The following is a 15,374-nucleotide window of genomic DNA, read 5'->3' as shown; positions in this document are numbered from 1 at the left end:
ATTTATAACAAGTTCTTACAATCTAGCAATAAAAAGACCAACAACTCAATTTTAAAATGGGCAAAGGATCTGAATAAACATTTCTCCAAAGAAAATATACAAATGACCAATAACCACAGTAAGTCATCTGGGAATGCAAATTAAAACCACAATTAGATACCACTTCACACTCATTATGATGGCTATAATAAAAAAAAAAAACAGTAACAAGTATTGATGAGGAATGGAGAAACTGGAACCTCATACACTCCTAGTGGGAATGTAAAATGGTGCAGCTGCTTTGAAAACAGTCTGGCAATTCCTCAAAAGGTTAAATACAGAGTTACCATCTGATTCAGCAGTTCCTTTCCTAGGTATACAGGAAAGAGAAATGGAAACATATGTCCCCAGGAAAGTTTGCACACAAATGTTCATAGCAGCATTATTATAATAGACAAAAAGTGGAAACACTCCAGATGTCCATAAACTGGTGATGGATAAATAAAATATGGTACATCCATACAATGGAATATTATTTGGCAATAAAAAGGAATAAAGTACATGCTACAACATGGTTCATGGGTGAACATTAAAAATATTATGCTAAGTGAAAGAAGCCAGTCACAGAAACATATATTTTATGACTGCATTTATATGAAAAGTACAAAATAAGCAAATCTATAGCAACAGAAAGCAGATAAGTGGTTGCTTAGGACTGAGGGTTGAGGGAAAATGGGGAGTGCTGGCTAACGGGTATAGAGATTCTTTAGAAAATGCTCTAGGGAGTACCCTGGGGGCCTAAGTGGTTAGGATTCTGTGCTTTCACTGTCATGGCCCACGTTCAATCCCTGGTCGGGGAACTGAGATCCCATAAGCTGCAAGGTGTGGCCAAAAAAAAAAAAAAAAAAAAAAAAAAAAGAAGAAAAAAGAAAATGCTCTAAAATGGATTGTGGTGATGGTTGCACAACTCTGTGAAGATCCTAAAAGACCACTAGACCACTGAACTGTACACTTTAAATGGGTGAATTGTACAGTGTATGAATTAGAGCTCGATAAAGTTGTTATAAAAAAAGAATATAACGCTTACCATTTTCTATGTCCACAGCACGAGCCCGCCCACCTCAGTGCGCAGGCTTCTGCTGCTCGTCCTCCACCTACTTGTGCTAACAAACACATGCTGGTGTGCTCTGACCTCCAAGCCCAGGCTGTACACACGGTTTCTGTTTTGGAAGCTGTGCTCTCCGGCCAGTCATCTCTACCTTTCCATTTCAGAAAATGTTTACCTCATCTAAACACTCAGACCAGGCTAAGTTTCCCCAACGGACCTCTGTACATCTTGACAGTTGGTTTACCTAAACCCGGATCCAACCATAAATAGTATCTGCTTTTGATTCTTTTTTTTCCTCTTCTTTTTTTAAAAAAAAATTATCTATTTATGTATTTTTTTTGGCTGCGCTGGGTTTTCGTTGCTGCGTGCGGGCTTTCTCTAGTTGCGGTGAGTGGGGGCTACTCTTCGTTGCAATGCGTGGGCTTCTCATTGTGGTGGCTTATCTTGTTGCAGAGCACGGGCTCTAGGTGCACGGACTTCAGCAGTTGCAGCACACAGGCTCAGTAGTTGCGGTGCTCAGGCTCTAGAGCGCAAGCTCAGTAGCTGTGGCGCACAGGCTTAGTTGCTCCACGGCATGTGGGATCTTCCCGGACCAGGGCTCGAACCCGTGTCCCCTGCATTTGCAGGCAGATTCTTAACCACTGCGTCACCAGGGAAGTCCCTGTTTTTGATTCTTGACACACAGTAGGTCTTAGAGCTCCAGCACCACGCTCGGGCACCAGGTGTTCGGCAGAACTGGTGCAGCAGACACAGCCCGCCCTGCAAGAGCCAGGTAACCCAGACAAGCCGCTTGCTTCTTTGTGCCTGTTCTGTTTCATTTCTACAAGCAGCTCTACCCCAAGGCGAGCGCACAGATGACAGGAGGTGGTCACGTGAAGCCCGTGGCGATGCCCAGTTCACGCGAGAGCTCACACAGGAAACGCACCCCAACCACTCCACCTGTGACGTTCCTAAGCCTCGTCCTCACCAAGGCCTCACCCTCCACGAGCATCACCTGCATCATTTAACAAAAGGGGACAGGAACACTTCCAGGCCCACCTGTCAGGGCCCTGACCCCCAGGAGGGCTGAGCCTGAGGACAGAGCGGTTCTTACTCAGAGCACTGTCCACAGGGACCACCAGGGCCCGAGGGAGCGCCCTACAGGATTCACGGGAGCTGACCATGAATGGGGGTGCCAACAGCAAGGTCTGGGGTCGGAGGCTGCGCCTGCATCCTGGATGCCCACCCAATCCCCTCCTGCACCTGTACCACAGACACAGGATCTTCCCACAGAGTGCCACCCAACAGTGAGCAGCCACCCCATCCCCATGGCCTGGCATCCTGCCCTCCAGCAGCGTCCCCACAGGGGGCCACCCCCCAGGGCCTTACCCGGGTCTTGGCCTTCAGAAACACGTGGCTCTCCATGTCTTTGCTGGATTTACTGTGGGCCACGCCAGCCTTCCTCATGGCATCCTCTCTGGAACACAAAGGAGGAGAGATGTTGACACAGGCTCCCTGGCCAGCAGGCCCACACAGCAGCTGCCCGGGGCCCACAGGTGTGGCCTGGCCCACCAGCCTGGTTGAGGCCCAGGAGAAGCACAAAGGGAGGGGCTCTCAGCACAGCGATGAAAGGCAGCTGAGTAAAGGAGAAGGCGGGCAGCGCCACGAGAAGGAAGGAACAGGAAAGGCGGTCACCATGAAACAAAGCAGCCACCCAGCTTGAGCGGGCAGAGGGGCCAGGCCCAGAGGCTGCTCACAACCAGCACATTAAACAACAGGGCGGCCAGCCGGCCTCCATTTCCTGCCCTCTGCGTGACCTGAGCCCCCACCCAACTCTGGCATCAAGAGCAGTAGGACCAAAAAAAAAAAAAAAAGAAAAGAAAAGAGCAGTGGGACCCTTACTCTGGAAGCCTCCTCTGGTGGAACAGAGGGGCCATGCCAGTCACCTCTCAGTCCCTCCCAAGGCAAAGGTCCCTGTGTTGGACATGCAGGTCTTCCCAGTGGGACCAAGGAGATGAGCCCGACCTCAACAACTTCCAGTTGGGGGCAGGAGACAGACCACACAAATGCCAACACATGCATGGCAAGAGACGGAATGTGAGCCCAGGTTTTCATCACATGATGCTCTGCTGCACATGGCTAAGCCCGAGCTCCTCTGGGTGGTAGCACACATTCCCCCCCCCCAACCCCCGGACGAAGGTAAGGATAGGTGAGCATTTGTTAGAAAGGAAGGAGCCCGTCAGGCTCGGGTCCCCCCAGGCCTGGACCCTCTGCTCACAGCTCGCCTTCTTCTCCACAGGATGGGTCTCCCGGCCTGTCTTCCCAGCGCTGGGCTCACTGATAAAGATGCCCCTCCCCCCAGGGAATCCAACAAGTCTAGTCCAGCTGGTGCTGGAAGGCTTTCTGATGGCTCCAAACACACACACACCCCGGGTACTGAAAGAGCATGCACATGGGCTGCAGGACCACATTTGTGATCCCGAGAGAAACCCCAGACAAGAGGCTAAATGCTAAGAGATGGACAAATCTGTACTAACGTATAAAGAAAGATAAAATGCTGCTGAGCCACCCCACTGCCAGATTCCGCACGTGAGGCCAGAGCCCCCACCTCCCGCCTGCTTCCCTGAGCCTGCACCAGGGCCAGGAGGCAGCAACAGGTTCCCGCTGGAGAAGCATCCAGAGTGGAGCAGACGCTCGCACGAGGGGACGTGTGACCAGGATCAAAGAGAGGCAAAAGGAAGGATGCAGGAGAACAAGGCGAGACCCTGACAGGGCAGGGGGACCCGGCACGCAGGGGCTGAGGCCAGCGGGGCAGGCGCCCCACGCGCGGACGTGGGTTCTGAGTCCTAGAGCATCTCCGACAAGTGACTGAGCAGACCTGTCTTCAAGGGGGGGTCTCCCCAGCGCCCCCATCCATCCTCCAACAGCCGTGTGAGGCTAACCCTGACACAGAGGCTTGCCCGAAGCTGAGGGCCACAGAGCCGTGGACCACTGGGGCAACCCTGAGGACAGCGGTGGACACGTGAGGGGGCCGTGACGGCTGGCGGCTGGTTGGGAGGAGGCCCCAGGAGCCAGGTGAAGCGCAGAGAGGCCAAGAGGGCGCAGAGGGCCCTGCGCCACGAGCAGCAGACCTGGGGGCTTGGCCAGGCGCCTAGCTGGTGACAAGTGGTCCTCCGAGCTGCTGGCAACAACTCTGAAGGGGGCAGGCTTGCAGGCCCCCCGCAGACACTGCATCTTGCCCGCAGCAGAGACCCTGGCACGTCCGCAAAGACAAGGCAGACCTGGGCTTCGTGGTGGAGGGACCTCTCCAGGCCCGAAGACACCGGATCTGCTGGAGCAGGAGCCCTGGCCTGTCGTGGTCAGGGCAACACCACAGACGATGGGGACGCACGGGCACCGGCCGTTAGTGACTCAGAGCCCGAAGAGCATCAACTACACAGGAGGCCAGAAACAGGTGTCTGTGGACAAGCAAGAATGGAACACAAGCAGCAGGCAGCAGGGCCTGGGTAACCACCCAGCTCTGCCTGGTGGTCTCAGCGTGCTTGTGCTCATCGTGCTCAGGGAAGGGGTCTCACGGCAGGGGCGGGGGGAAGGCTCTGCCAGGAGCACCAGCCACATCCCCACTGCGCCCGCAGCACCGCCCGAACAGGAGAACTGACAGGCATCCTGAACACTGTTCTCAGTTCTGCAAACCATACTGTTAAAAATGTTCTTGCTCTTGGGACTTCCCTGGCAGTCCAGTGGTTAAGATTCTGTGCTTCCACTGCAGGGGGCACAGGTTTGATCCCCCGTCAGGGAACTAAGATCCCACATACCGTGCGGCACGGCCAAAAATTAAAAAAAAACCAAAAAACAAAAAACGTTCTTGCTCCTGTTTCCAGCCTGCAGATGATACTCCATAAAATAGAAGATGAGACAAAAAAGGAAGCAGGCAGTTCTGCTGTTCTAATCCTCCGCTTTCCCCCAAGGAAAGGGCCTGTCTTGTCATTTTCGGCCACCTCAGCATTTTGTCAGAGGCGCCGTCCACCATCCGGGCTCTGACCACGACGTACTGCATCTCACGCGCCTGCACAGGAGCCGGCTCCCTCGGCTCCCTCGGCTCCCTCCTTCGCACTCAGGACCCAGGGCTCCTGGGCCTCCGCCCCCAGATAACAGGCCCCTGCTGGCGACTGTCAATAAACGCAGTCAAACTAGCACAACAGGGGCAGAGGGACAGCCTCAGAGCCCCGGAGGGAGGAACGTGAGCACGTGGTCTGCCCCACAGGCGAGACCCCGGCCACAGGTCCAGTACCTTGGCGGCCGTCAGGGAGGCATCAGTACCATGAGAGACAGAAGGGCTGTCTGCAGGCCACGGCCTGGGCGGACCAGCCCTGACAAGATGATTGGGGGCTGAGAGCATGCAGCCCCCACTGAGACCCAGGCTCCACAAGGCACCTGGGGGTGGGAGAGGGTTGGGGGGGCTGCCCCTGCTCCACAGCCACCCGTCTGCCAGGCAGAGCTCCACTGGTCTCTGGTCCAGACCTGACCCACCACCCAGGCCCCGTGAGTCCCGCACCTGGAGCCCAGACCCCACCTGCAGTGACACACAAAGAAAACACCCAGCAGCCTGAGCTCTGTGCCCCGCAATGGTCCAGACGGGATGCCCGGGAGCCTCCTCTTCGCTTCCCGATTTTGAACGCCATTCCCTGCAGTTCAATCCTCACCGCATGTCACACCGCACCTGTGGCCATCCCTGTGGTGGCCTCTGTCTCCAGGCCCCACTCCCATCCCCACCCCCTCTGCCAGCTCCCCAAGCCTCTGTCCAAGTCCGTGTCCCGCCCGCCTCAAGGGCCTCCCTCTTCAGCAGCAAGGGAGGCAGCCCGTCCAGCGAGGAGCCCCCTCCCCTCCCTCACCCACTCTGCTCGTTCTCCCAGGGCGGCTCTCTCCCTAGCCCTGCCCGCTGGGCCCTCCAACCTTGTACTTACACAGCACCCCTAATCTCTGCCTCACGGAAACCCTGTGGTCACTCTGACCACACCCATGGCACCTCCTGTGGAAATCGCTGGCTTCCTGTCTGTCCCACGAACACCTGGAGGACAGACCGTGGCATCCACCTCTGCGTGCTGCAGGAGGTCATCCGTGTCAATTTTTTGTAACATGAGGGGTGGCGACACCATGTACTTTGACGGACACGACATGCAGAACCCAGAACTGCTGTGGCAGGCTCGGGGGACACCAAGCCTGGCACAGGCACGTCCCAGTGGTAGAGGCCAGGGGGCTTGGGGAAAGGCCTGTGCTGGGCAGACGGACCTGGCAGAAAGCAGAGAAGGGAAGGCCTGGGCTCCAATCACTTGTACAGAACACATAGACCGGGGATCAAGTTCCACCCTGGCCACTGGCCAGCTCTGGGTCCTGGAGGCACTCCACCCCCAGGCACATCCTCTCTATAAAGGATGCTCAGAAGGTCCAGCCTCAGCACACCTGCTCCTCCTCACCTCCGCCCTGTCTCCAAAGTGGGAAACTCAATTTGTCGACTGGAGTCCAGTCCTCATCCCCGACATTGGAATCTACAGAGGAAAGGCAAACACCCAGCCCACTGTGTGTCCCTGGGCAGGTGCACCTGTATGTAAGCTCAACATGCGCTCAGGCTCCCGTCTGCCCTCGCTGCCCACCACCCCGCCCCCGCCAGTGATCCCCAAGGGAGGCGCCACCTTGAGGTGCCTGTGTGTCTTCTCCTACAGAAGGAGGACGGTGACAGTGCCACCTCATGGGGTGGTCCTGAGGATTACAGCAGTAACATCATCAGGCACACTGGCACGGGAAGCACCAGGGTGTTAAGGAAATCAGTCAGAGAACAGTCTCGCCTGACTCTCCCACCCATGTTCCCTTCTCTCCTGACCCCACCCTCCTCAATGCTGCCTCCCCAGGTCCAACGGAGGCTGAGTTCCCAGGATCCCAAGCTTCTTGGCTCTGGACCGGTGTCTAAACTCCTGGCCTCAGGTGGACGGGATGCCCTCCACCCACCCAAAGACTTTCATTCTGCCCAGAGGAATCTTCCCCTGATTTGAGAACCATGACACCCATCAACCAACTGGCCTCTCATGGATGGAAGTTTTTGTCAGCCCTGCCCCACCCTCGAGGAGAAGCTTCCTGGTGAAGTACCGCCTGTGTGTGCAGTCTGTTCACCAAACTGGGACAGGAGGCTGCAGCTGGTGTGTGCAACCCTTCACCCAGTGTAAGATCCCAAACCACAAAAGTACCGGAAGACAACAAGAGGGCAGTTACATACCCAACATCAGGAGGAGGAAGGCTTTCCTAAGCACATCACCCAAAGTAAACGCCAAAAAGCGGAAAAGAGTTTACCAAATGGAAAACAGATTCCTCCCACATTTTTATCAGCCACCAACCAGAGAGATAAGAAAAAGGTATCTGAACCTCAGCAGCTCAAGCCCTGCCCTGACGTCTGAGGAGGGGTGCTGAGGGCAGCCCCCATCCCACTCTCAGCCAAGGCCTGTGTGTCTGGGGATGAGCTCCCCACACTTGTGGCACAGCCCCAGATTATGTTTGTTTGGTAAAGCACAGCTCAGGTCAGCACAAGAGAGAACTGTCCCACCCTCCCTAAATGCCAGTTGGGCCCATGCATCCCACAGATGTGGCCAGCCCAAAGCTTCTGTGCCTGCCCAGTGCCAAGGAATTCTGGGAGCCTGCCTCCAGACAAGACAGGAGGTGAAGACAGACCAGAGGAAAACAAATCACCACACTGGCCCTGAGAGGGAAACACAACTTTGACAAATTCTCACTACATCTATGGGTTTCATATTTTCAAATGAGAAAGGACCTATATTTCCTTTGGTTTGTCTCCCAAAATATTATACTCTCTGAGGCACCAAATTTTTTAAAACTCGGGAATTTGTTTGGAGAGGAGGATGATAAAGGATCAGTCAGAATAAAAAAATACAGGTTCCAGGACTTCCCTGGTGGCGCAGTGGTTAAGAATCCGCCTGCCAATGCAGGGGACGTGGGTTCGGGCCCTGGTCCAGGAAGGTCCCACATGCCGCGGAGCAATGAAGCCCATGCGCCACAACTACTGAGCCTGCGCTCTAGAGCCTGCGAGCCACAACTACTGAGCCCACGTGCCACAACTACTGAAGCCCGCGCGCCTAGAGCCCGTACTCCGCAACAAGAGAAGCCACCACAATGAGAAGCCCACGAACTACAACGAAGAGTAGTCCCCACTCGCCACAACTAGAGAAAGCCCGCGCGCAGCAATGAAGACTTAACACAGCCAAAAACAAATAAATTAATTTAAAAAAAATACAGGTTCCAATGTAAGGTCTGGCTCTCTGAAAAGAGGAAATCCATCTGCAGAAGAACAGAACCACATGATGGGTGAGGTACTAGCTTAAGTCATAATCCAAATACGTTCCTTGCAATAATTTCATTTTAAAAATAAAATTAAACGAGATATGAACCTCCAGGTTGGAAAGGGGGACTGAACCTGCGGGTCTAATTTCCAGTTGCCTTCACAGTGCTCCGATATGAGACTGAGCAGCCAACCAAGGGCTCCCAGACACCTAACATGGCAGATAAAGACCCTGCGAGAAACTCAGCAGGAAGAAGAAAACAGAAACTATCTTAGTATCCAAGTAGATAAGACAAAGCATCCATTTAACAAGAACAAGATGCTATAAAACCAGAAAAGTCAGATTACAGAAAAAAAAAAGTTCTTACAAATAAAAGCCTATTAGATGTTAGCAGCAAAGGGTCAGAGATAAAATTGAAGAAATCTCCCACACAGCAGAGCTAGAAGACAAAGAGATGGAAAACAGGAGATAAAAGAGATGGAAAACAGGAGATATAAGATAAAATAAAAAGAGGGTCAGAGATTGGTTCATGATGGCGGAGTAGAAGGACTTGTGCTCACTCCCTCTTGTCAGAACACCAGAATCACAACTAACTGCTGAATGATCATCGACAGGAAGACACTGCAACTCACCAAAAAAGATACCACACAACCAAAGACAAAGGAGAAGCCACAGTGAGACGGCAGTAGGGGCGCAATCACAATAAAATCAAATCCCATAACTGCTGGGTGGGTAACTCACAAACTGGAGAACACTTATATCACAGAAGCCCACCCACTGGAGTGAAGGTTCCGAGTCCCACGTCAGGCTTCCCAACCTAGGGGTCCAGCAACAGGAGGAGGAATTCCTAGAGAATCAGACTTTGAAGGCTAGCGGGATTTGATTGCAGGACTTCAACAGGACTGGGGGAAACAGAAACTCTACTCTTGGAGGGCACTCACAAAGTAGTGTGTGCATCAGGACCCAGGGGAAGGAGCAGTGACCCCATAGGAGACTGAACCAGACCTACCTGCTAGTGTTGGAGGGTCTCCTGCAGAGGCGGGGGGTGGCTGTGGCTCACCATGAGGACAAGGACACTGGCAGCAGAAGTTCTGGGAAGTGCTCCTTGGCGTGAGCCCTCCCAGAGACCGCCATTGGTCCCACCAGAGAGCTGAGTAGGCTCCAGTGTTGGGTCGCCTCAGGCCAAACAACCAACAGGGAGGGAAACCAGCCCCACCCATCAGCAGACAAGCGGATTAAAGTTTTACTGAGCTCTGCCCACCAGAGCAACACCCAACTCTAACCACCACCAGTCTCTCCCATCAGGAAACTTGCACAAGCCTCTTAGATAGCCTCATCCACCAGAGGGCAGACAGCAGAAGCAAGAAGAACTACAATCCTGCAGCCTATGGAACAAAAACCACATTCACAGAAAGATAGACAAGATGAAAAGGCAGAGGACTATGTACCAGATGAAGGAACAAGATAAAACCCCAGAAAAACAACTAAATGAAGTGGAGATAGGCAACCTTCCAGAAAAAGAATTCAGAATAATGATAGTGAAGATGGTCCAGGACCTCGGAAAAAGAATGGAGGCAAAGATCAAGAAGATACAAGAAATGTTTAACAAAGACCTAGAAGAATTAAAGAACACCTAGAAGAATTAAAGAACAAACAGAGATGAACAATACAATAACTGAAATGAAAAATACACTAGAAGGAATCAATAGCAGAATAACTGAGGCAGAAGAACAGACAAGTGACCTGGAATTCACTGCCACGGAACAGAATAAAGAAAAAAGAATGAAAAGAAATGAAGACAGCTTAAGAGACCTCTGGGACAACATTAAACACAACAACATTCACAATACAGGGGGTCCCAGAAGGAGAAGAGAGAGAGAAAGGACCCGAGAAAATATCTGAAGAGATCATAGTTGAAAACTTCCCTAACATGGGAAAGGAAATAGCCACCCAAGTCCAGGAAGCGCAGAGAGTCCCAGGCAGGATAAATCCAAGGAAAAACATGCCAAGACACATAGTAATCAAATTGGCAAAAATTAAAGACAAATTATTGAAAGCAACAAGGGAAAAACGACAAATAACATACAAGGGAACTCCCATAAGGTTAACAGCTGATTTCTCAGCAGAAACTCTACAAGCCAGAAGGGAGTGGCACGATATATTTAAAGTGATGAAACGGAATAAACTACAACCGAGATTACTCTACCTGGCAAGGATCTCATTCAGATTCGACAGAGAAATCAAAAGCTTTACAGACAAGCAAAAGCTAAGAGAATTCAGCACCACCAAACCAGCTCTACAACAAATGCTAAAGTAAACTTCTCTAATTGGGAAACACAAGAGAAGAAAAGGACCTACAGAAACAAACCCATAACAATTAAGAAAATGGTAATAGGAACATATATCAATAATTACTTTAAACGTGAATGGATTAAATGCTCCAATCAAAAAACACAGTTTCGCTGAATGGATACAAAAACAAGACCCAGGGCTTCCCTGGTGGCGCAGTGGTTGAGAATCTGCCTGCCAATGCAGGGGACACGGGTTCGAGCCCTGGTCTGGGAAGATCCCACATGCCACGGAGCAACTGGACCCGTGAGCCACAACTACTGAGTCTGTGCATCTGGAGCCTGTGCTCCGCAACAAGAGAGGCCGCGATAGTGAGAGGCCCGTGCACCGCAATGAAGAGTGGCCCCCGCTCGCCGCAACTAGAGAAAGCCCTCGCACAGAAACGAAGACCCAACACAGCTAAAAATAAATAAATAAATAAATAAATTAATTAATTAAAAAACGAAAAACAAGACCCATCTATATGCTGTCTACAAGAGAACCACTTCAGACTTAGGGACATGTACAGACTGAAAGTGAGGGGATGGAAAAAGATATTCCATGCAAATGGAAATCAAAAGAAAGCTGGAGTAGCAATACTCAATATCAGATAAAATAGACTTTAAAATAAAGAATGTTACAAGAGACAAGGAAGGACACTACATAATGATCAAGGGATCAATCCATATTATAAATATATATGCACCCAACACAGGAACACTTCAATACATAAGGCAACTGCTAACAGCTATAAAAGAGGAAATCGACAGTAACACAATAATAGTGGGGGACTCTAACACCTCACTTACCCCAATGGACAGATCATCCAGACAGAAAATTAATAAGGAAACATAAGCTTTAAATGACACAATAGACCAGATAGATTTAATTGATATTTATAGGACGTTCCACCCAAAAACAGCAGATTACACTTTCTTCTCAAGTGCACATGGAACATTCTCCAGGATAGATCACATCTTGGGTCACAAATCAAGCCTCGGTAAATTTAAGAAAATTGAAATCATATCAAGCATCTTTTCCAACCACAACGTTATGAGATTAGAAATCAATTACAGGGAAGAAAATGTAAAAAACACAAACACATGAAGGTTAAACAATACGTTACTAAATAACCGAGAGATCACTGAAGAAATCAAAGAGGAAATCAAAAAATACCTAGAGACAAATGACAATGAAAACACGACGATCCAAAACCTATGGGATGCAGCAAAAGCAGTTCTAAGAGGGAAGTTTACAGCAATACAAGCCTACTTCAAGAAACAAGAAAAATCTCAAATAAACAATCTAACCTTACACCTAAAGGAACTAGAGAAAGAAGAACAAACAAAACCCAAAGTTAGTAGAAGGAAAGAAATCATAAAGATCAGAGCAGAAATAAATGAAATAGAAACAAAGAAAACAATAGCAGAGATCAATAAAACTAAAAGCTGGTTCTTTGAGAAGATAAACAAAATTGATAAACCATTAGCTAGACTCATCAAGAAAAAGAGGGAGGGGCTTCACTGTTGGCACAGTGGTTAGGAATCCGCCTGCTAGTGCAGGGGACACGGGTTCGTGCCCCGGTCCGGGAAGATCCCACATGCCGCAGAGCGGCTAGGCCTTTGAGCCACAACTACTGAGCCTGCGCGTCTGGAGCCTGTGCTCCACAACAGGAGAGGCTGCGACAGTGAGAGGCCCGCGCACTGCGATGAAGAGTGGTCCCCACTCGCCGCAACTGGAGAAAGCCCTTGCACAGAAACGAAGACCCAACACTGCCAAAAATAAATAAATAAATAAATTTATTTTTTAAAGAAGCTCCTAGAAGAAAACTTAGGGGAAAAAAAAATCAAAAAAAAGAAAAAGAAAAAGAGGGAGAGGACTCAAATCAATAAAATTAGAAATGAAAAAGGAGGAATTACAACGGACACTGCAGAAATACAAAGCATCCTAAGAGACTACAAGCAACTCTATGCCAATAAAATGGACAACCTGGAAGAAATGGACAAATTCTTAGAAAGGTATAACCTTCCAAGACTGAACCAGAAAGAAATAGAAAATATGAGCAGACCAATCACAAGTAATGAAATTGAAACTGTGATTAAAAATCTTCCAACAAACAAAAGTCCAGGAGCATATGGCTTCACAGATGAATTCTATCAAACATATAGAGAAAAGCTAACACCCATCCTTCTCAAACTCTTCCAAAAAACTGCAGAGGAAGGAACACTCCCAAACTCATTCTATGAGGTCACCATCACCCTGATACCAAAACCAGACAAAGATACTACAAATAAAGAAAATTACCAACCAATATCACCGATGACTATAGATGCAAAAATTCTCAACAAAATACTAGCAAACAGAATCCAACAACACACTAAAAGGATCATACACCATGATCAAGTGGGATTTATCCCAGGGATGCAAGGATTCTTCAATATATACAAATCAATCAATGTGATACACCATATTAACAAATTGAAGAAGAAAAACCACATGATCATCTCAATAGATGCAGAAAAAGCTTTTGACAAAATTCAACACTGATTTATGACAAAAACTCTCCAGAAAGTGGGCACAGAGGCAACCTACCTCAACATAATAAAGGCCATATATGACAAACCCACAGCAAACATCATTCTCAATGGTGAAAAACTGACAGCATTTCCTCTAAGATCAGGAACAAGAAAAGGACGTCCACTCTCACCACTATTATTCAACATAGTTTTGGAAGTCCTAGCCACAGCAATCAGAGAAGAAAAAGAAATAAAAGGAATACAAATTGGAAAAGAAGAAGTAAAACTGTCACTCTTTGCAGATGACATGATACTATACATAGAGAATCCTAAAGATGCCACCAGAAAACTACTAGAGCTAATCAATGAATCTGGTAAAGTTGCAGGATACAAAATCAATGCACAGAAATCTCTTGCATTCCTATACACTAATGATGAAAAATCTGAAGCAGAAATTAAGGAAACACTCCCATTTACCACTGCAACAAAAAGAATAAAATACCTAGGAATAAACCTACCTAGGGAGACAAAAGACCTGTATGCAGGAAACTATAAGACACTGATGGAAGAAATTAAAGATGATACCAACAGATGGAGAGATATACCATGTTCTTGGATTGGAAGAATCAACATTGTGAAAATGACAATACTACCCAAAGCAATCTACAGATTCAATGCAATCCCTATCAAATTACCAATGGCATTTTTTACAGAACTAGAACAAAAAAATCTTAAAATTCGTATGGAGACACAAAAGACCCCGAATAGCCAAAGCAGTCTTGAGGGAAAAAAATGGAGCTGGAAGAATCAGACTCGCTGACTTCAGACTATACTACAAAGCTACAGTAATCAAGACAATATGGTACTGGCACAAAAACAGAAACATAGATCAATGGAACAAGATAGAAAGCCCAGAGATTAACCCACGCACCTATGGTCAAGTAATCTATGACAAAGGAGGCAAGGATATACAATGGAGAAAAGACAGTCTCTTCAGTAAGTGGTGCTGGGAAAACTGGACAGCTACATGTAAAAGAATGAAATTAGAACACTCCCTAACACCATACACAAAAATAAACTCAAAATGGATTCGAGACCTTAATGTAAGACCGGACACTATAAAACTCTTAGAGGAAAACATAGGAAGAACACCCTTTGACATAAATCACAGCAAGACCTTTTCTTATCCACCTCCTAGAGTAACGGAAATAAAAACAAAAATAAAGAAATGGGCTCTTTGGGCAGTGAACTCGTGGATGGCGAAGATGGTGGCTTTGGGATCCGCCTGGCGGCCACTGTGCAACCTTCCAAGAGGAAGGCAACGGCCTGCGCCATCTTTGCACAGCTGCCGGCGTACAGGACCCTGATTCTCGAAGGAGGGTCTGCAGCACCTCGAGGGGGATTAAGACGTTCACTGACCGGTGTGTTATTTTTGAATAAAGCTTGAGAGCTTTGGAAGCCCAGCCGGGGCAGCGGCCCTTCACAGAGATTCAGGGATAGCCTGGTGGCTGAAGGCCTAAAGTTTGGAATTCTCCTCTTGGAGAAGTGCTGTTGGGATGGCTGGGATGCCCAGGTAATGGTTCCTGCCACTTCATCAACAAGCTGTGACAAGAAGTGGAGAGTGACAAGAAGTGGAGAGTAGCGTGCCTTCTGCCTGGGTACTGTGAATTTTGCTGACACAAAGGATGTTCTCTACCTGGTGTTGGACAGATCCTCGGAACTTCACATCTTTCCTGCATTAACCCGCGTGAGCAGCTGTCAACCTCCTGGGGTGGAGGGAGGAGACTGCCTAGAAATTGGGGACCAAAATCAATTAGGTGGCCTTTACTTGGTCTTACCCAAAGGATTCCAATAAAATATTTTAAAGCAAATAAAAAATAGATTGGTCTCAGTGAAAACAAGATGGTACAGAAGATTTAGGGACATGAAAGGTTAACCACCAGTGAATGAGCATCACAGTTGACACCTAGCTGCACCTCTTTGCAGTGACATACAAAAAGTAGATTTGCCACATATTGACGCCAATGTTAAGGATTTCTAGATTGACTGCGATAGTATTCTAATATTTGAGGTTCTTATGACACCATTAACACAGACATCCAATTTGCCTTTTGATCAATT

At 48.8% G+C, this 15,374-nt stretch overlaps 1 protein-coding gene across 4 annotated transcripts in view; it reads right to left on the bottom strand.

Annotated features, from left to right (window-relative positions):
* Positions 1 to 15,374, bottom strand: part of MED15 (mediator complex subunit 15) — a 63,434-nt gene that overhangs the window by 33,779 nt on the left and 14,281 nt on the right. For all 4 annotated transcript variants that reach the window (XM_057526372.1, XM_057526374.1, XM_057526375.1 and 1 more), the window contains one exon: positions 2,456 to 2,543. In XM_057526372.1, coding sequence (XP_057382355.1) covers positions 2,456 to 2,543 — 88 coding nt within the window. The remainder of the gene's footprint in view (positions 1 to 2,455; positions 2,544 to 15,374) is intronic.

The sequence above is a fragment of the Balaenoptera acutorostrata genome, chromosome 13 (assembly GCF_949987535.1).
Source record: "Balaenoptera acutorostrata chromosome 13, mBalAcu1.1, whole genome shotgun sequence".
Lineage (NCBI taxonomy): Eukaryota > Metazoa > Chordata > Mammalia > Artiodactyla > Balaenopteridae > Balaenoptera > Balaenoptera acutorostrata.
This window is presented reverse-complemented; position numbering and strand designations above follow the sequence as displayed.